Here is a 20,517-nt window from a genome sequence, read left to right as displayed (position 1 = left end):
CAAGTGTTCCCATGGGCTCTCATCCACTGATTAAACTTTTTTAAAGGGAGCTGCTTCCCATTCTCTGGCAGTGTGTCACCGTTTTCCATCCTGGAGTTTACAAAAGGTGCAGCACCGTCCTTTTGAGCCCCTCAGGGTGGTGCCTTTGTGACTGCTTTCCTTCAAGGTCCTTTTTCTGGTGGCTGTCACTTCAGTGAGAACAGTGTCAGAGTTGGGAGCATTGTCATTGGCCCATCATCTCTGCATATTCCATAAGGACTAAGTTGTGTTACGCCCTGATCTGTCCTTTCGACCTAAAGTAAGCTCTATGTTCCACTGTAACCGGGACATCGTACTTCCATTGTTTTGTCCTAATCCTGTTCATCCACTCAAGAAAGCTTGGCACTCATCAGATGTTCGCAGAACCCTCAACATTTACCTGGCCCGTACCCAGGACATAAGGCTAATGGACTCTTTGTTTGCATCCTTTCACCCAAGAACCCTGGGAAAAAAGTCACTAAATCCATCTTGTCTTGTTGGTTGCACACCTGCATTGCACTGACCTATGAGTTGCTTAAGCTTCCGGTGCCTCGCAATATTATCACACACTCGACTAGATCTGCGGCCACTATGACTGCATTCACAACCAATGCACCTCTTGCAAATATTTGCAGAGTGGCGGTATGGTCTACCCCAGACTCATTTATCAGGCATTATAAGATAGACCAATATGCCTCTGCTGACACTTCTTTTGGGAGGCGTGTCCTGCAACAGGTTGCTTCTCATATGTAGGCAGTGGGTGGTCCCTCCCTATTGGGGCTGCTTTGGTACATCCCACATGATGGCATGCTATCTGGGGAAAATGGACTGTTGGTCTCACCTGAAAGGTGGTTTTCCCAGGTATCATGCCATCATGGCGCTCCCTGTTGGAGGCTGCCGGGATGTATTGCATTGTATCACCTGGTCTTACATAGTTTTACTAGTACAATTTCAGTTTTACAATTTCAGTAAGTCTATAATGTGTGAATGAGTCAAGACCTTGTTTATATGTTCTGGAGTTTGCTGCTCCTTTGTTTGGGCAGGTGCCCTTATTTTCCTTGCTGTTTTGCCAATTCTGTTTATTACTAATACTCAGATATCTCACTTCGGTCTCATCATGATGAACTGGAGTGGGAGGGTCATGAGCAGCCCAGGTCTTGACTTCAATGCATTCTTGCCTTTGGACACTAGATGGCGCTATAACCCATGTGATGGCATGATACCTAGGAAAACCACCTTCCAGGAGAGACCAACGGTCCATTCCAAGAAATTCTTGTTAGGATTGGCTCTTTTGCAAATATGGCTGCCTTTCCAAATGGATTCCTGCCCTTTTAAAATAGAGACTAGAAATATCAAACTGGTCAGACCTTTAAATTAATGATGAATATTCACCAGGTCCACCATATATGGTTCAAATTAGAGAAATCTTGTTGAGAAAGCTGGTGGTTGGCCTTTTTGCCACATTATTGTTTTATATGATTTGATTTTGATTTTTAATATTTCTACCCCATCTTTTGGCCAAAAGACCCTCAAGGTGGCTTACAAAAGAGCACCAATATAAAGATACACCAATAAAACATCAATAGAACATCAGTAATACATCAGTAAAACAATAAAAACAATACAATTTGCAATACATTTCAAGGGTGTCACAAACTACGGTGCCATCAATAGACACAGCAGGTTACATAATAGTATAAGCAGAAAGACAGTTGCTCCTCTGAGGAGCTTACAAAGATAGAGGAAAGAGAAGTGGGGAAAAATATGTGTACATGCATTTTCATGACAGCATGAAGGAAGAAGAGGGAGATTTAGTAATAGCAAGGAAAGAAAATTAAAAACTGCTTAGGGAACAGGGGATGAAAATTGGTTTGAGTACTAACGTAGTTTTGTAACATGTTTTAAACATCCAAATTACATATGATGTGTTACTTTATGCTGGCTTTGAGGGCTGTCTGGATACTTTATCATTGACTGTTGGCTTGTGTTAAGCTGTGAGTGCAATGACATTCAACAGATGCTACAAGTCACATTGTGAGTAATTGCCCATTGTATACTTCTAGAAAAGAATGGCAGACTTTAATTTTAAGACTTCCACAACTAATGTTTGGCCCTCTTTGCAGTCTGTGCTGAATACAGACAAGTTTCTTACAGAAATTAATTGAAGCAAAACTTTTTTGATGCAAATACAGGGAGTTGTTGGTGAAGTTTTTTTTTACAGTGTAAATAGAAACTTACCTGTTTTGAGACATGTTGGGCTAGTTTACATGTAATGCTAAATCTCAGGGAAACTTCTGGAACAGTGTGAGAGACGGCACTGCTACTACAGGATGAGTGGGAAAGTCTCCCCCTGCCCACCCCCTGCTTAATCAAAAGCCTCTTCCATGGAGGTCAAGTCTGGATCCAAACCCTCTCTGTTACTCCACTGTTATTTCTATGTAAACATTGTCATCTTATCATAAATATCTTTCTCTTTATCATCCTTATCATAAGAAGGATGAAGACAAACTGGAACGGGTTCAGAAGAGGGCAACAAGGATGATCAGGGGACTGGAAACAAAACCCTATGAGGAGAGACTGAAAGAGCTGGGCATTTTTAGCCTTGGGAAAGAGAAGACTTGAGAGAGAGAGCACTCTTTTAAGTAGCACGTTGTCAGGTAGTTGAAAGGTTGTCACACAGAGGAGAGCCAGGATCTCTTCTCAATCGTCCCAGAGTGCAGGACATGGAATAATGGGCTCAAGCACAGGAAGCCAGATTTCAGCTGAACATCAGGAAAAACTTCCCAACTGTTAGAGCAGTATGATAATAGAACCAATTACCTAGAGAGGTGGTGGGGTCTCCAACACTGGAGGCATTCAAGAGGAGCTGGACAGCCACCTGTTGGGTATGCTTTAAGTTGGATTCCTGCATTGAACAGGAGGTTGGACGTGATGGCATTATAGGCCTCTTCCAACTCTACTATTCTATGATTTATAAGTGGTAAGGAAAAAATGAACATATCTGATAACGTGGTACATTTTGAGAATCTAATATCCTCATGCCATCATGATTGTTTCCTGTGGTGTTTTATCTGTTCATTTTGTTTATTTGCTTGTTTATTTTTGCATTGATGTTAGACTAACTAACCTATTGTGTATATGTGTTTTTTCCCCTTACCTAAGGTTATGTATCGGAGGGTCCACATGCATCAACTGTTAGTCCATTTAAAGCATTTTCTCCACAGCCACCCAAGTTTTTCAAACCTTTAATGCCAGTAAAAGAAGAGAATAAAAAAATATCTGTTGAAACTCGGCCTCTACTTAGCAAAGAGGTAGGTAGCTAGAAAGTGTGAAGTATCATTAAGGTTTCTGAATCTTGATATATTTATGTGCAATTAGTAATTGTATTTACCAGCAAATCACTCACAGCTTGCATTTGTGATATGGAGAATTTGGAATCCTACAATAAAACTGCAATTCCTTGTTATTCTGGGTTGGAATGAATATCTTATTTTGTCATCTTTTGGTCAGTGTAGTTGCATGGAATATGCTTTTGCTTAAGTAGTGTAAACTGCTGTCCTAAGTTGTCAATTTCTTTTAACCATAGCATCATATTTGCAAAGTATGCCATATTTTCCACAGCTTAAGCCTTTTAAAGCCAAATATGATGTTGCATGGACTTTTATATTTAACTTAAGCCATTCAACCTCCTTGCCTGGGTTGTTTTAAAAATATGTCCTCCTGTCTTACTAACTTGCATGGGTTTGTAAATATCTTCTTTGTGTGATTTGTGTGTCTTAACCTTTGCAGAGCATGCCATCATCTCAGGTACATAGCGCTGGTTGTGTTATGCCCTCAGGAAGTATTGCCAGTAGCATGCCAGTAGAACACAATAGCGTACATGAGGAAAATATTGTAAGTTTTGCATCAGTTTCTGTCATAATGCCTGGTGGTGGTTTAAGGCCCTATCATGGGCTATAATTTATGCTATAATTGTGAAGAGAAAAGATTGCATGCTGGCTTTTATGTATGTGTATGTGAAAAATGCATAATTTGTGATAGAATTGATCATTCATATATAAGTTCTCAAGGGAAAAAGTGGTACATTGGGCTTTTTTTACTGGTAAACATGAGAATGTCAACATTCACGTATTTTCAGTTTTTCCATTTTTCATTTATAGGGTTCATAGCCAGAAGTGTGACTTAGACTGAAAACAATAAATGATAAAAGTGTGTAGCAGTGTAGACTTGCCACTCACTTGCTTATATATTTGAAACATCTGCCTTCATTGGCTTCCTCACATAGGTAATCAATTTTATGAAATGTGTTGTTGCAGAGCAATTTCAAGAGTCCCTGGATAACACTGGTTATCTGGATCCACTGCAGTCTTGGTTTAGGCCTGGTTTTGGGACTGAATCACCCTTGGTTGCCCTGGTGGATGACCTTTACTGAGAGAAGGATAAGGGAGAGCGACCCTGTTACTCTTATTCATTCTCTTCGTGGCTTTTGATATAAATGACCTTGATATCCTTCTGGATCAACTGTGTAGGAAGGGTATTAGAGGCATTGTATTACAGTGCTTCTGCTCCTCCCTGCACAGTTGAGTCGAAAGAGTAATATTGGGGGAGTGCTCTTTGTCCCCTCTGCACTTATACTACGGGGTTCTGTAGGGCATCATTTTGTCCCCAGTGTTGGGTAACATCTATATTAAGCCAATAGGAGAGGTCATTAGCAGTGTTTAAGCACAGCACCAAAAGTACACTGATAACATGCAGTTCTGTTTTCCCATAACATCTGAATCAGGACAGGCTATGCAAGCCCTGGGAGCAGCACCTGAATGTGGTGGATGAGGGCCAATAAACTGAGTATGAATCCTGGGAAGGTTGAGACTCTGTGGGTAGGTGGTTTCCATGTCCAGAAGGTAGGCCGGTTACCTGTTCTGGATGGAGTTGAGCTCCCTCTAAAGGAACAGGTACTTAGCTTCGGGGTAGTGCTGCATATATCTTGTCACTGAATGCCCAAGTAACCTCTTTGGCTAGGAATGCCTTTTATCAGCTTCATCTGGTCCACCAGTTATGTCTGTATTTGAACTGGGACAACTTGGCCACTGTCATCCATGCACTGGTAACCTTGAGACTGGATTACTGCAATGTGCTGTATGTGGGGCTGCCCTTGGGCCCAATCCAGAAGCAGTAACTAGTGCAGAATGCAGCAGCTAGACTGCTGATGGAGACAGATGGCAGACAGCATGTGACACCTTTGCTAAAACATCTGCACGCGTTGCCCATATGCTACCAGGCCAGGTTTAAAATTCTTGTGATGATATACAAAGCCCTTGAACATCTTGCATCCATGATACCTTAAGGACCACCTGAGACTTTGTCCCAGCCCATTCACTGAGATCATCCAAAGGAGTACTGTTAGTTGTCCCCTCTGTTACAGAGTCCCAGCTGGCCTCAACTAGAAGTCAGGCATTTAGTGTTGCTGGTCCCATGCTGTGGAACATGCTTCTAGCAGAGATTCAGCAAGCATGCTTGCTTTTGATTTTCAGCTTCTCTTGAAGACCTTTTTATGCCAACAGGCAATGCAGCTGTTCAAAGTTTCTTTTGATTAGCCAGTCATCTTAATTGTTTTGTACAGTTTTTAATGATGTTTATCTTTTAATGTTGTACACTGCCCTGATATTGCAGTATGTAAATGGTAGTGTATACATACTTCTATAAATATAAATTAATTAATTACCACTACACAATCTCTAAATGCTTGATTTGAGTGCTATAAAATAATGAAGTAGAGAATTATGAAAATCTCTAGGACAAATATATTTAGGCACTTTCATAATTTCAACAGCTATTAAAAGTGTACTTGAGTAGCATAAAGTTTCAGTCTACATTATGAGAGACTAGTGAGGTTAAAACTCAGCTAGGAAAGATTTCTACCCAAGTAAAGCTGTTCACTCTTAAATATTTTTGTACAAACCAATATTTTATATAAGAATGTATTGGCAAGGGAAAATTAAGAAGCTAAAGTGAAGAAATTATTATAATTATTTATTAATTTATGTACTGCTTATATGTCAAAATGACTTCTAAAAATGTGAAATCCAAAAATGTTTTTCACAGGTGTTTCAAAAGTAAGCAAGTAGTGTGTGGAAAAAGATTCCTGAAACATTTGGTGTGTAATTTCCAGAGCTTGGAAGATTACTTTTAAAAAGTAATAAATTACAGTTACAATTACATGGCCTCCAAAAAGTAGTAATTACCGTTAAAATCACAATTGCTCTGAAAGTAACTGATTACTTTATTTTTTCTCAAAAATAATCACTACAATTACATGTCAGTTACTTAAAAAAAACACCTACAAGGTGCTGGCCTTGGCTTCTGCACATCTAAGTAGCTGCCCTGCCCAGAACCTGAGGCACGAGACAGAGGCAAGGCTTGGTTTAATTCTCACTTTATTAGGCTGATGTTTACATCCAAAGCAGTGCACTTCATAAACTGTCTACTCTAGCTCACTACTTTCCCTAGCTAAACTACCTAAACAGTCTCTGCAGCGTGTGGGGAGAGTTGAATCGGCACTAGAGCCTGGGCAGGCACCTGTTTAAGTAGGGAAGGTCTTTGCCCATAACTGACAGCTCCTCCGAAGTTCCACCCTCTCAAGGTTCCTTTTCTCATGCCGTCTCGCATTGGGTGAGGGGGGCAAGCCTCCGACAGCACATCTGACAGCAGGGCTTCGCTAGGTGACGGCTCGGCTTCAGGGAGTGGGAAGCTGGTTGGCGGAGAAGTGTTTGAAGTGCCAGGTGGAGATTTCTGCAGGGGTATGGTTGGCACATGTCAGGGGTCGCTTCCCAATGGCTCAGGTGAGGGGCTCTCAGGCGGAGTGGGAACTGCCTCGATGGGGGGCCTGGCCGAAGGAATCTGCGGGCTGACTGCACCCCCTTCAATGCTCCCAGGGACCTTGTCCTCATCTGACTCCTCTCCCTGAGCTAACTCCTCTTGCACCTGAGGCGCAACATCATCCCCCCCTCCATGCACTATCTCCCCCCACCCCCTGGGCTTGGGCTTGTCTGGGTAATCGTCATGGAACTCCCTCACCAAGTCTGGCACATGAACATCATTGGCTGCTTCCCAGGAACACTCCGTCTAGTAGTATCCCTTCCAGTGAATCAAATATTGAAACCACCCTTGGCTCTTCCACGAGTCCAAAATCTGCTCACTTCATATTCCTCTTGCCCATTCACTGCAATGAAGGCGGTGGCACCTCTGGCATTCTGTGGGGATCCGGAGGGTGTTTCAAAGTAAGCAGGGACCGATGAAACACTAGATGTATCTTGAAGCAAGGAGGCAGCCTCAGACGAAAAGCCACTGGATTGATTTGAGTCTCCACCTCGAAGGGGCCCACCTTTTGATCTTCTAACTTATGGCAGCACCCCTGTGTAGGCAGGTAAGGTGTGGACAGCCGCACCCTGTCTCCCACATGGATTACGGGCCCCTCCTGTTGATGTTGGTCTGTAGCTCTCTTATAGTCCGCCTTCGCTTTCTCTAACTGTTCCTTTAAGAGCTGCTGCATCGCCTGGAGCTCTTGCACAAAGTCTTCAGCTGCTGGAACAGAGGGGCTGCCATGTGGGGCGGCGAACACTCGGAGGTGGTATCCCAGATTGGCGAAGAATGGGGTCTGTTACGTGGTAGCGTGCACTGTGTTGTTGTAAGCAAACTCCACTAAGGGCAAAAAGGACATCCAGTTGTCCTTCTGGTAGTTGACGTAACAGCAGAGATATTGCTCTAACGTGGCATTCACTCTCTCAGTCTGACCATCCGTCTGTGGGTGATGAGACGAGAGTCTCAGTTCTCTCTGCGGCAGTTGCCACAAGGTGCACCAAAACTGAGCCGTAAACTGTGCCCCTTGGTCCGAAATTAACTATCTGGGAGGACGTGCAATATGTACATGTGGTGCACATACAGTTGAGCCATGTCTTGTGCATTTGGCAGTCCTGTGCACGGAATGAAATGGGCCATTTTGGTAAAAGCATCCACCAACAAACAACACTGTTGTCTTCCCCTGTGAAGAGGGGAGGTCAGTGATGAAGTCCATAGTTACCATCTGCCAAGGACCCTGGGGAGTAGAGAGTGGCTGTAAGAGACCTGCCGGCCTTCCCATGACGTGTTTAGCTCTGGCACAGGTGGGGCAGGACTGGACGTAGCGGTCCCCCTCCCCCTTCATCTGGAGCCACCAAAACTCCCTGGCGACTGATTGCAAACTTTTGAAGACTCCAAAGTGCCAGCAGTGGGGGAGTCATGACACTGGTGCAGGACTTTGGCTCTCACTTCCCCGGGGAGCACGCACATAGCATCGTGATGATACACACACCCCTTCAGCATGTAGCCCTCTGCACTTCCAGTAGGCTGCTCCTCTAACTTTGAGTGTTTCTCGTGGACAAATGGATCTTGCTCTTGGGCCAACCACATATCCTCCACCCAGGAGTCCTGGCACACCCCTGCCACCATCTTCTTAAGGGGTATGATCAGTTGCAGCGGTCTTAGAGTCGGGTTCTCCAGGTATTCCAGTTTGCGGGACAGGGCATCTGCCCGCTTATTCTGTGCCTGAGGAATGTAATGGATCTTGAAGTGGAAGTGAGCGAAGAACTGCGCCCAGTGCACCTGTCTCTAGTTCAGCTTATGGGCAATGTGGAGGCTCTCCAGGTTCCAATGATTGGTGCACACCTCGATCTCGTGCTGTGCTCTTTCCAAAAGGTGTTGCCAAGTTTCAGATGCATCCAGAATGGCCAGGAACTCCTTTTCCCACATGGTGTGTAGTTTTGCTCTGAACTGGTCAACTTCCGCAAAAAGTAAGCGCATGGTCTAAGACCCACCCACCCCTGCTGGTTGTAAAAGCACAGCGCTGATGGCTATGTCTCACGCATCCATCTCCACCACAAAGGGTCGAGCTGGGTTCTCGTGTTGCAGTATGGGTTCCTTCAGCTCCTTGAAGGCTCCTTGCACAGCGTCAGTCCAGCAAAAGGGACCCGGTCCCTTCAGGCAGTCCATGAGGGGCGTAGTCTTGTCAGAGTAATTAGCAATGAATTGATGGTTGTAGTTGGCGAATCCCAGGAACCGCTGAAGGTCTTTCTTTGTTTTGGGTGGCTGCCACGTGAGGACACAGTGAACCTTGCTTGAGTCCATCTCCACCCTGGTGGGGGGAAAGTCCAGCATGGTCAGATCAAAGCCACACTTCTCCAGCTTGGCATAAAGACGATGTTCCCTGAAGCGTTGTAGCACTGCTTGCACATGTTCCTCGTGTTCCGCTGGGGAGTCCGAATAGATGAGGATATCATCCAAATACACAATCATGAACCGGTCCAAATAGTCCCTAAATATGTCATTCGTGAAGCTCTGGAAGACCCCTGGTGACTGGGATAGTTCAAAAGGCATGACCAAGTACTCAAACTGTCCATAACATGTCTTCAAAGCTGTCTTCCACTCATCCCCCTTCTTGATTCGTACCAGATTGTAAGATCCCCTCAAATCCAGCTTGGTATAAATCTTGGCCGACCGCAGTCACTCCAGCATCTCCGTGATGAGCGGCAGGAGGTAGCTGTTGGGAATGGTGATCTTATTCAACTCTCGGTAGTAGTTACACAGCCGTAGCTCTCTATTCTTTTTCTTAACAAACAGCAAAGGGGCCCCGGCCAGAGACTGGGAGGGTCGAATGAAGCCCCTTTTTAGATTAGCTTCCAGGAATTCACTTAGCGCTGCCAACTCTGGTTCCGACAAAGAGTAAATCCGCCCTGAAGAGATGTGCGCCCCTGGTATCAGATTTATGGTGCAGTCATATGGTCGGTGGGGGGGCAACTGATCTGCTTTCTTTTTGTCAAACAGATCCCGGTACTCCTCATACTTGTCCAGCAGGACAACTCCCTCCTCCAGTACGACTCCAGCCACAACATCAGGGGGCGGCTTCTCTCGTGGATGGCAGTGCTGATGGCAATATTCTGAGATAAACACCACCACTGCTTCGTGGGGTTGTGCTGAACCAACCAGGGCATTCCCAACATCACTGGGAAGCGAGGCAGGGAAGCCACATAGAATGATAGTCTCTCCACGTGTCCCGGGATTTTCATTTCTAGTGTCTCTGTTGCCCTGGCAACAGTTCCTGACTTTAAGGACTGCCCATCAATGGTCTCAATGGACAAGGGCTGCTCAAGCATTTGGGTGGGCATGCCATGCTCCTGACCGAAATTCCAGTCCATAAAACTTGACGAAGCTCCACTGTCGATCATGGCGCTGACCTGAAGACTTCACCCTGAAGGAAGAGTCAGTCGTACCGGCAGGTGAAGGGTGGGCTGCGACGGGAGGGGTTGCTGGCAAGGCCGCGGTGTCAGTTTTGCTCCGAACTCTATGGCTTCTACGAGAGCTGGGATTTGAAGTTTTCCTGCACCTGAGCTCTTTCTCCCGTTGAGGGGCATCCTCGGACCAGGTTTCCCATAGTATAGACATAACCCCTCCCTCCTGCGCTTCTTCTCCTCTGACAGATGTGGTCTAGCCCCTCCGATTTGCATGGGCTCCACCCCCGATGAAGTCTAGGTTCCCACGCTAGGCGGGAAACGGATGTGGGGGAGAGGTGTGGGAGCCTGAGAACATACCTCGCACAGGGTGAGGGGGCGAGCCTCCGACAGCACATCTGACAGTGGGGCTTCACTAGATGACGACTCAGCTCTAGGGAGCGGGAAGCTGCTTGGCGGAGAAGTGTTTGAAGTGCCAGGTGGGGATTCCAGTGGGGGCTTGTTGGCACGTGCGAGGGGTTGCTTCCCAATGGCTAAGGTGAGGGGCTCCCATATGGAACTGGAACTGTCTCAGTGGGGGGCCTTGCCGAAGGAGTCTGCGGGCCGACTGCACTCCCCCTTCAACAGTCCCAGGGACCTTGTCCTCATCTGACTCCTCTACCTGAGCTAACTCCTCTTGCACCTGGGGCATAACAGTAGCCTAAAACAACATTAAAAATAAACACACACATACAGAGGTAGTAGAATAATTCTTTTTATCCGTAAGATAGCAATGGCGGTCTCTCCACTGGTAAGGGAGGTGGGGAGGGAGGCAGAGGCCACTACTCAGATCTTTGCATGTCAAACCAAGTGCAACCCCACTCAGCCAGCAAGCATAATCTCTCTCACTGAACCACCTCCTGGACCCTGCTCTGCTACCAACTAAGGGACACTCACCCAAGCAAACTTTTTCCCAAGATGCAAAAAAGTTAAAATACTGCAAATACAGCACAGTAGCCAGAGAGGGTGGGGGAGGCCACTTTGTGTGCCAAATGCAAACACAGTATTCACACACACACACACTCAAGTACGTTGTCATCTTTCATCTCCAGTTCTTTATCTCCATTCTGCTGCTGCCTCCTCCTCCTCCTTTATCCATGTTCTTGCCCTCCGGCTCCTTTTTCCATTCACTCCATTCTTCACCACCACCATCATTTTTTTTAAACAATTGTTTTCTCCACTCCACCCTGTCCCACTCTCCACCTCCTGCCTTGTTGCCTCCTAGCCACCCACAGAGCACGAGGGAAGAGCGATGCTTCACTGAAGCCCAGTTTGAGGCACATGATTTTCATCCGCAAATCAGAGAAGTAGAAGACTTCCCCTGCTTCCCCCCAAAAAAGTAATGCTGGAAACATTACAATTACTCCACAAAAGAAATAAAAGTACTCCTAGTTCTATTACAATCATTATTACCCACTCGTTCCTCAAAAAAGTAATGAATTACAAGTAATTTGTTACTTGTAACTAATTACTTCCAAGCTCTGGTAATTTCTTTAAGGGGTTCAGAATTAGTAATACTATTCTCAAATGTGGTGTTGAGATCACAGTAGTAGAGTGTTGTATGACCTGAAATGACAGTATGTGGAGTATTGTAAGACCTGAAATTCATTCCTGTAAACTAGAAAGTGGTGCACACGCTTTTGAAATTCAGCTGCACAGTAGTTGAAAATCTTACCTGTAATCAAACTGAGTTCAGCACAATTTCTTACACTCAACCAATATTTTATATATAATTATAGGGCCGCATTCATGGACCTATGTTAATTGTGAGTTGGCTGAATCAGGTTCTGCCTTTATAATGAGAAATTGGGGGGGGGGGGGTCATTTGGGAAATGGTTTATTCATTTATTTGATTTATATCCCAGCAGCAGGTTTGTTGCATTAGGTCAAGGGAAGCATCTAGTATGTGCTTTTGTCTAATAGTAACATGTTTGTGTTTGTGTTATGTGCCTTCAAGTTGATTACGACTTATGGCGACCCTATGAATCAGCGACCTCCAATAGCATCTGTCATGAACCATCCTCTTCAGATCTTGTAAGTTCAGGCTTCCTTTATGGAATTGATCCATCTCTTGTTTGGTCTTCCTCTTTTTCTACTCCCTTCTGTTTTTCACAGCATTATCGTCTTTTCTAGTGAATCCTGTCTTCTCATGATGTGTTCAAAATATGATAACCTCAGTTTTGTCATTTTAGCTTCAAGTGATAGTTCTGGTTTAATTTGTTCTAACACCCAATTATATGTCTTTTTCACAGTCCATGGTATCCTCAAAGCTCTTCTCCAACACCGCATTTCTAATGAGTTGATTTTTCTCTTACCCCCTTTTTCCACTGTCCAACTCTCACATCCATACATAGAGACCAGGAATACCATGGTCTGAATGGTCCTGAATTTAGTGTTCAGTGATAAATCTTTGCATTTGAGGACCTTTTCTAGTTCTCTCATAGCTACCCTCCCCAGTCCTAGCCGCCTTCTGATTTCTTGACTATTGTCTCCATTTTGGTTGATGACTGTGCCAAGGTATTGATAATCCTTGACAAGTTCAATATCCTCATTGTCAACTTTAAAGTTACATAAATCTTCTGTTGTCATTACTTTAGTCTTTTTGACATTCAACTGTAGTCTTGCTTTTGTGCTTTCCTCTTTAATATTCATCAGCATTCATTTCAAATCTTTACTGGTTTCTGCTAGTAGTATGGTATTGTCTGCATATCTTAAATTATTGATATTTGTCCCTCCAGTTTTCACACCTTCTTCGTCTGGGTCCAATCACATTTTCTGTGTGATATGTTCTGCATATAGATTAAATAAATAGGGTGATAAAATACACCCCTGTCTCACATCCTTTCCGATGGGGAACCAATTGGTTTCTCCGTATTCTGTTCTTACAGTATCCTCTTGTGCAGAGTATAGGTTGCGCATCAGGACAATCAGATGCTGTGGCACCCCCATTTCTTTTAAAGCATTCCATAGTTTTTCGTGATCTACACAACCAAAGGCTTTGCTATAATCTGTAAAGCATAGGGTGATTTTCTTCTGAAATTTCTTACTCCGTTCCATTATCCAACATATGTTTGCAATATGATATCTGGTGCCTCTTCTCTTTCTAAATCCAGCTTGAACATCTGGCATTTCTCGCTCCATATATGGTAAGAGTCTTTGTTGTAGAATCTTGAGCATTACTTTAATTGCATGGGATATTAAGGCAATAGTTCGATAATTACTGCATTTCCTAGGATCCCCTTTCTTTGGCATTGGGATATATATTGAACTCTTCCAGTCTATGTGCCATTGTTTTGTTTTCCTTATTTGTTGTCAGAATTTTGTCAAAATTTGGACAGATTCAGTCTCAGTAACCTGTAGCAACTTTATTGGTACGCCATTATTCCTGGTGATTTGTTTCTTCCAAGTATTTTAAGAGCAGCTTCCACCTCGCTTTCTAAGATTTCTGGTTCTTCATCATATGGTTCCTCCATTAATGAATCTGTCATCCTTGCATCTCTTTTATATAGTTCTTCAGTGTATTGCTTCCATCTTCCTTTTATTTTATCTCAGTCAGTCAGTGTACAGTAGCATCCCACTCATATGGCAGGTTACATTCCAGACCCCTGCCGAAAAGTGAAACCCGCCGAAAAGCGGAACTCCGTCAATAAAATGGTGTCTGACACCTGAAAAACACCAAGCGGAACAAGTGTCATATGAGTGGGGCCTTACTCTAATTGAAAACCGCCGTATTAGTGGAATGCCGAAAAGCGGGCCGCTGAAAAGCTGGGCCCTACTGTATTCCCCTGTTGATTATTCAACATCCCTACTCTTGGTTTAAATTTTCCTTTAATTTCTCTTATCTTTTAGAATAAAGCTCTTGTTCTACCTTTTTTATTATCCTCTTCTATTTCTATACAATAGTTATTGTAATAGTTCTCTTTGTCCCTATGTACTAGTCACTGTATTATTGCATTTAGGGTTCTAACCGTGTTTTGCTCTGCTTTTGCTTTTGCTTTCCTTCTCTCTTTAACCATTTTAAGAGTTTCTTCAGACATCCATTGAGGTCTTTCTCTCTTTTTATCTAGAGGTATTGTCTTTTTACATTCTTCCCTGATAATCTCTCTTGCTTCAATCCATATTTATTTATTTATTTGAAATATTTCTATACTGGCCTTCTATCCTATAATAGGGCACTCAGGGCGGCTTACAATAAAATCAGACATGTACATAATAAAATTGTACACAATAAAAATCACAAAAACATTAAAATAAATTAAAATACATAAAATGCAATTAAAATACATAAAATATATATACATATACAAACACATATATGCATATATAGGGAGTGGTACTGAAGGGACTACTGAGGTAAAGATTAACATAGAAGGCATAAAATCACTGTCCGGCTCTACCTTCAGTTCCTCCCAAAGGCTCTCCGGAACAAGATCGTTTTCAGAATTCTCCAGAAAACCATCAGGGAGGGAGCAGAGCAGGCTTCTTGGGGTAGTGTATTCCAAAGCTTGGGGGCCACAGCTGAAAAGGCTCTCTCCTGCGTGCCTGTCAGTCTGTCTTTCACTCCAGGCATGCAAAGGAGACCAGAGGGAGATGATCTTAAATCCTGGGCAGGTACATATGGGCATAAGCGGTCCCTCAGGTACATTGGCCCAAGGCCGTTTAGGGCTTTAAAGGTCAGAACCAGCACTTTGAATTGGGCCTGGAAACAAATTGGGAGCCAGTGGAGTCGCTAAAGCACAGGGGTGATATGCTCCCTGCACTGTGCTCCAGTTAACATTCTGGCTGCTGCATTTTGAACCAACTGTAATTTCTGAACTGTTTTCAAAGGCAGCCCCACATAGAGTGCATTACAGTAATCAAGCCTTGATGTCACCAATGCATGTGCCACTGTGGCCAAGTCAACTGCTTCCAGGAACGGATGCAGCTGGTAGACCAGTTTAAGTTGGCCTAAAGCACTCCTGGCTACCGCAGCCACCTGATATTCCAGCAGCAGGGCAGGATCCAGGAGGACTCCCAAACTGCGGACCTGCTCCTTCAAGGGGAGTGCAACCCCATCCAGAATAGGTTGCAACCCTATCCCTGGTGCAGTTTTCCCCTTGACCAGCAACACTTCCGTCTTGTCTGGATTACGTTTCAGTTCTTCTGGTTCTCTATCAACTAAGTTTAAAGCCTCAAATCTGTTCATTATTTGTTCTTTATATTCTTCTGGGATGTTGTTTAAATTGTATCTTTGTGTTATGATTGTTTTGTTGTTTTTAGCTTTACTCTGATTTTCAATATTACTAGTTCGTGATCTGTACCACAGTCTGCTCCTGGTCTTGTTTTTGCAGAAAGTATGGAACTTCTCCATCTTCTGCTACCAATTATGTAATAAATTTAATTCCTATATTGACCATTTGGTGATGTCCACATGTACAGTCATCTTTTCGGTTGCTCAAAAAATGTGTTTGCTCGAAACAGATTATTGGCTTTGTAGAATTCAATAAGTCTTTCATCTGCTTCATTTCTATCTCCTAAGCCCATTTCCCCACAATTCCTAGTTCTTCTCTGTTCCCTACTTTTGCATTCCAGTCCCCCGTGATTATCAGCACATCTTGTTTTGGTGTGTGATCAATTTCTTCCTGTACTTCTGCATAAAATCTCTCCAATTCCTCTTCTTCCGCATTTGCCATCAGAGCATAGACTGGGAAACATGTTTGTAGTTTTTTTATTTCAAAGCATTTTTGTGGCCATTGTTAGCAAATGGGATTTCCTAAGGGTGTCCCCCCCTCGTTTCCCCCACCCAAATCTATATGAATCTGTGGTGAGAGAAGGATAAGTGATTGAATAGAATGTTCCATGGAGTGAGAGTGAATGTCAACGAGAGAGGATCAGTTGGAAAATAAGTGTGGTTTTGTAAGGGACAGAAAAGGACTGGGAGCTAGAGAAGAATGAGATCTGAAAATGTATTTATTTAATTAGTTATTATAGGGCCATACTTTGTTAAGGGAAACTCAAGTTTCCATACCACAATTATAACTATGAATGAATGAATATTTATTGCGGTCATAGACCAAAATACATATATGCATCGATAAAAGTAACAAAATACAATAAAAACTACTTAAAAACAATTAAACAGTTAAAATTTCATTATAACCTGGGCTACATCTATATCTAACCCTCAATTTGACATAGATCTTCTGCATTGGATAGCAGCAGAGCAGAAACTAGCAACCTTAGCTGTTATCTGTGGAGTCTGATCGGATAGAAGGTAATTTGCATAAAAGGCCTCACTTCTACCAGGGAGATTTTGTATAATTGGAATCATTAACTGAAGTCTGAGATCTCGATATAATAGGCAATGAAGTAGCACATGTTCTACCGTTTCTACTACCCCACCACCGCATGGGCAGAGTCTCTCCTTATAAGGGATTTTTTTATATCTGCCCTCCAAAAGTTCCGAGGGCAAGATGTTAAACCTAGCCCATGTAAAGGCTCTTCGGAATTTAGATACAGACAACGTGGTTAGGTAAGAAGCAGGTATAAATGGCCTTGGACTGTATCTGTGTTTGGCAATTAAGATGGCCTTAAAGATCAACATCTCAGATCCGTTGGAGGATGCTCTCTTTGGCTTTTGTATGACCCAGTTTAAGGATCACAGGTAGGGAAAACCCTAGACTTAATATTTTGGTGTTTATCATCTTTTCCCATTTGGACTGGAAAGCATCTGATAAAATACATGGGGCCAGGCCCACAGGGGCAAAGATGATTTTTAGCCATGCTTTAATTCTGCCAATCCAGATATGAGATTCTATAGTAGGAAGCCCGACCTCTAAACAGAGAATAAAGCTAGGGACACAGCAAGGAACAGCCAATAAAGAACAGAGAAAACTATTTTGGACTGTTTCAAGAGGGGAATACTCGTAGGTGCTAGCTTGTGCCCCATACAGCAGCTGGGGGATGATTTTTGTCACAAATACTTGTATGGCTGTGGGAAGATATTGACCTCCTCTGTTAACATAGAAGGAGAGAAGCGCCTTCATAGTTCTTTGAACGTTAGCCACAGCTGCCTTTACTTGGGGCCCCCAGGCTCCCTTTGAATGAAAGATCAGTCCCAAGTATCTGAAGGATCCTACTTGGTCAATAGAGTGCTTGTTTATCCGCCATCGATGTTTTGGTCTTTTATTAGAGAAGGCCAAAACTTTCATCTTATCATAATTAATTGACAAAGATTCAGTGCTACAATAGTTTGCAAGTGCTGTCAGTATGCGCCTTAAGCCAATACACGAGCGTGATAACAGGGCTATGTCATCCGCGTGCATAAGAATAGACAGGGATCTCTCAGCTAGTCTAGGAGGCTGTGAACAAACCTGCTGCAAACTCTCAACTAGCGAATTAATGTAGAGGTTGAACAGGAGAGGGGCTAAGATACATCCCTGCTTAACCCCTTTATAGGTGGGGATAGGCCTAGTTAGATGTCCTACGTTGTTACATCTAACTCGTAAACAAGTGTTCGCATATAAGCCACGTATTAGACATGATAGGCGCTTATCAATATTGGTATCCTCTAATTTCTCCCATAGCTTTTCCCTGGAAATTGAATCAAAAGCTGTCCTGAAATCAATAAAAGCCACATACAGGGCTCCTCCAGAGTAAGTGGTATATTTATTCACCAAATGCTGCAGAACAAAAGCATGATCTATGGTGGATCATTCGGCCCTATACAGTTGTAACAAGAAGTGGAGACAGTAGGTTCTATGGCTTATAGTTTGAAAATGGCGTGATGGATTAATTTGAAACTTGGCAGTGTAGGAGAGGAAGCCTGGAGGATGGTCCATACCAAATCTGGGATAGAAAGGAAAAGAAATGGCTTATTTTCAATAACATTTATTGAGAGACTCTGGCATGTTGACAAGTATTGTGCATTTTTCATCAAGGTATTGTATGTTTTTCTTTCTTTGCTAGAGTGGTTTTTCCAGAAAGATTTCTCTGTTTGTTCAGCATGTTTTGGGAAATGGATTGTTTTAGGTCAAAGGGAAGTCTAATATGTGCTTTTGCTCATGAGTTGTGTCATATATTGGTAGTTCTTATTAAAATGGCATTTTTTGCCAATGTTAGTCAAAATTCTTGCTTATTTGCTTGGGGACCTTCAGGTATCAAGCAACTAATAAATCTATTATTGTTATTATTGTTGTTATTATTATCTGCTGTTGCTTGACAGCGCTTTCTGGACAATTTTAGCCTCTGGAAGTATGGAAGCTTGCTGTAGCTAGGCAAGATTCTTACTGATCAGAGCTCAGCCTAGACCACACAGTTCAAAGAAGATGGGGAGAAGAAATCACAGGAAATGAAGAAAAATAGTTTGAGAGGCATGGAGAGGAGGGGGGAAATATATGTTGAGGTATATAGTGGCTGGATTTCTGACAAGGAAGCTTTGAAAGCACAGGAGAACCTTCAGGAAAAAAAGAGGGAGGAAGATTTAGGGAGCAGCCGTGTGTTTGTGTGTGCTTTATTGTATGAATTTCATTTTTTTCCATTGCAGCCTTTAAGGGCTAGGCTTGACAGGCCTGCTCCTGTGAAAGGCATACAAAATGCAGAAAACAGTCAGGGTGATTGTAGGGCATGAGACTCAACATGACCCCCTGCTAATTGCACTCAATGAGAGCCAGTTGTTACAGGCAAAGAAGGAACAACAGCCAGAAAGGTTGTCAACCCTAGAGACACAGAAGCCTGGCTAGGAAAAAAAGTTGGCAGCCCTTATTTCTAACTTTATTTCACTTAATAAATTGGCCACTTAATAGGCATAATACATTCCATATGGATTCTTGTCCTAAATGATGAGTGAAGTCATTCCTTATTGAGAAGGATATTCCTCCTTTTCTTTTTCCATGCAGTTTGTTGTTTTCAATTTCAGGTTTGCCTGATGAAAGAGTTGTAGGCCTAGCCTTCTCAAAATGTAATCAAACTCAATTTTAAAAACCCTATTGATTTAACATGTTGTGTTAAAGGCTTTCCATGTTCACTTAGGCTCCAAAATACTGGGAATTTGCAGCTATTAAGGGACATCTCCTTCACATTATTTAATTGATATATTAATATTGATGTGGTATAGTATCTTATCCTTTGGCTTCACCATTACCTTGGACTAGATGACCATTGGTGTTGAGGTAGTGAATCCAAGTGCCAGATTTCACTAGAATAGACACATGGAGCTGTCACTGTTCTTTTATGTTATACTTGGTTATGGGCAGCTAAGTGGACTTGATTATGCTTTCGAGAAACTAGCATAATCACAGCATTATATTTTCCCCAGGTAGCATACCATCACATGGGTTATAGCACCACATGCGCCATGTTATAGTGTGACATGGGTTATAGCGTCGGAAGGCAAGAATGCACAGGATTCAAGACCCTAGCTGCTCCTTCTGGTCCCACTCCAGTCCATTCTTGCCTTCGTCCGAGGCTGTGCTCTTGTCTACTTTTCTTCCCCACTTTACTGTAGTGAGTTTTTGTTAGGTCTGTGCATTTGGGATTGCGTGTGGAGAGTGTGTGGTGAGAGAGTGTTTGTTTTGTTTGTTTCATGGGGTGAATTTTTCTTGCCCTTAGGTCCTGCAGAGCTTCCAGCCCTCTCCACCTCCTTAGTCCTCTCCACCTCCCTTGCAGGGCTCACGGCTGAGGCCCCACAGTTCTCCCTGCTTGGTATCCAGCTCCTGACAGACCCAGCTTCCTTACCTCATGAGGCCCGCAGCTGCGGCCCCAGAGGTCTTTTGGTCTTCTCTCTCTCCTCAAACAGTTTGTGGCTGCAGCCCCTTATCTTTCCCTGGCCAGAGCTCACAGCGGCACTAGCTGGTGTCCTCCTTGACTGGGGCTTGTGACTGTGGCCCCTCATCCTTTCCTGGCCGGAGCTTGCGGCTGTGGCTATGGCTGGCCATGGGGATGGCAGCACTGGCTGATGCCCTTTTCGATCAGGGCTTGCGGCTGCGGCCCCGATGCTTCTCCTGGCTTGAGCTCACGGCAGCAGCTCCAATTGGCCGCTGGCGTGGCAGCGCTTGTTAGTGCTCTCCTGTCTCGCAGGCTGATTGCTGGGGACAGCGGTGTTCCATAGTGTCTTTTCATTTTGCACTGAAGTGGCAGCAGTCTCTGTGTTGCCTATACCCCTTGGCCATGTTGCTAGCTGAGGGTGAGCCCTTTGGAGCTTGAAGCGATGGCTCTGGGCTGT

The 20,517-nt window shown here is 43.6% G+C and overlaps 1 protein-coding gene across 11 annotated transcripts in view; it reads left to right on the top strand.

The window, feature by feature from the left end:
• Window positions 1–20,517, top strand: part of KIF13A (kinesin family member 13A) — a 186,102-nt gene that overhangs the window by 149,222 nt on the left and 16,363 nt on the right. For 8 of the 11 annotated variants that reach the window (XM_061592869.1, XM_061592858.1, XM_061592846.1 and 5 more), the window contains 2 exons: window positions 3,181–3,329; window positions 3,808–3,912. In XM_061592869.1, the coding sequence (XP_061448853.1) occupies window positions 3,181–3,329; window positions 3,808–3,912 (254 nt within the window). The remainder of the gene's footprint in view (window positions 1–3,180; window positions 3,330–3,807; window positions 3,913–20,517) is intronic. The other 3 variants (XM_061592899.1, XM_061592891.1, XM_061592935.1) reach the window with 1 other exon arrangement.

Source organism: Rhineura floridana, chromosome 1, assembly GCF_030035675.1.
Source record: "Rhineura floridana isolate rRhiFlo1 chromosome 1, rRhiFlo1.hap2, whole genome shotgun sequence".
Taxonomy (NCBI): Eukaryota; Metazoa; Chordata; class Lepidosauria; order Squamata; family Rhineuridae; genus Rhineura; species Rhineura floridana.
The sequence above is the reverse complement of the archived record's forward strand: the minus strand, read 5'-3'. Positions and strand labels throughout refer to the sequence as shown.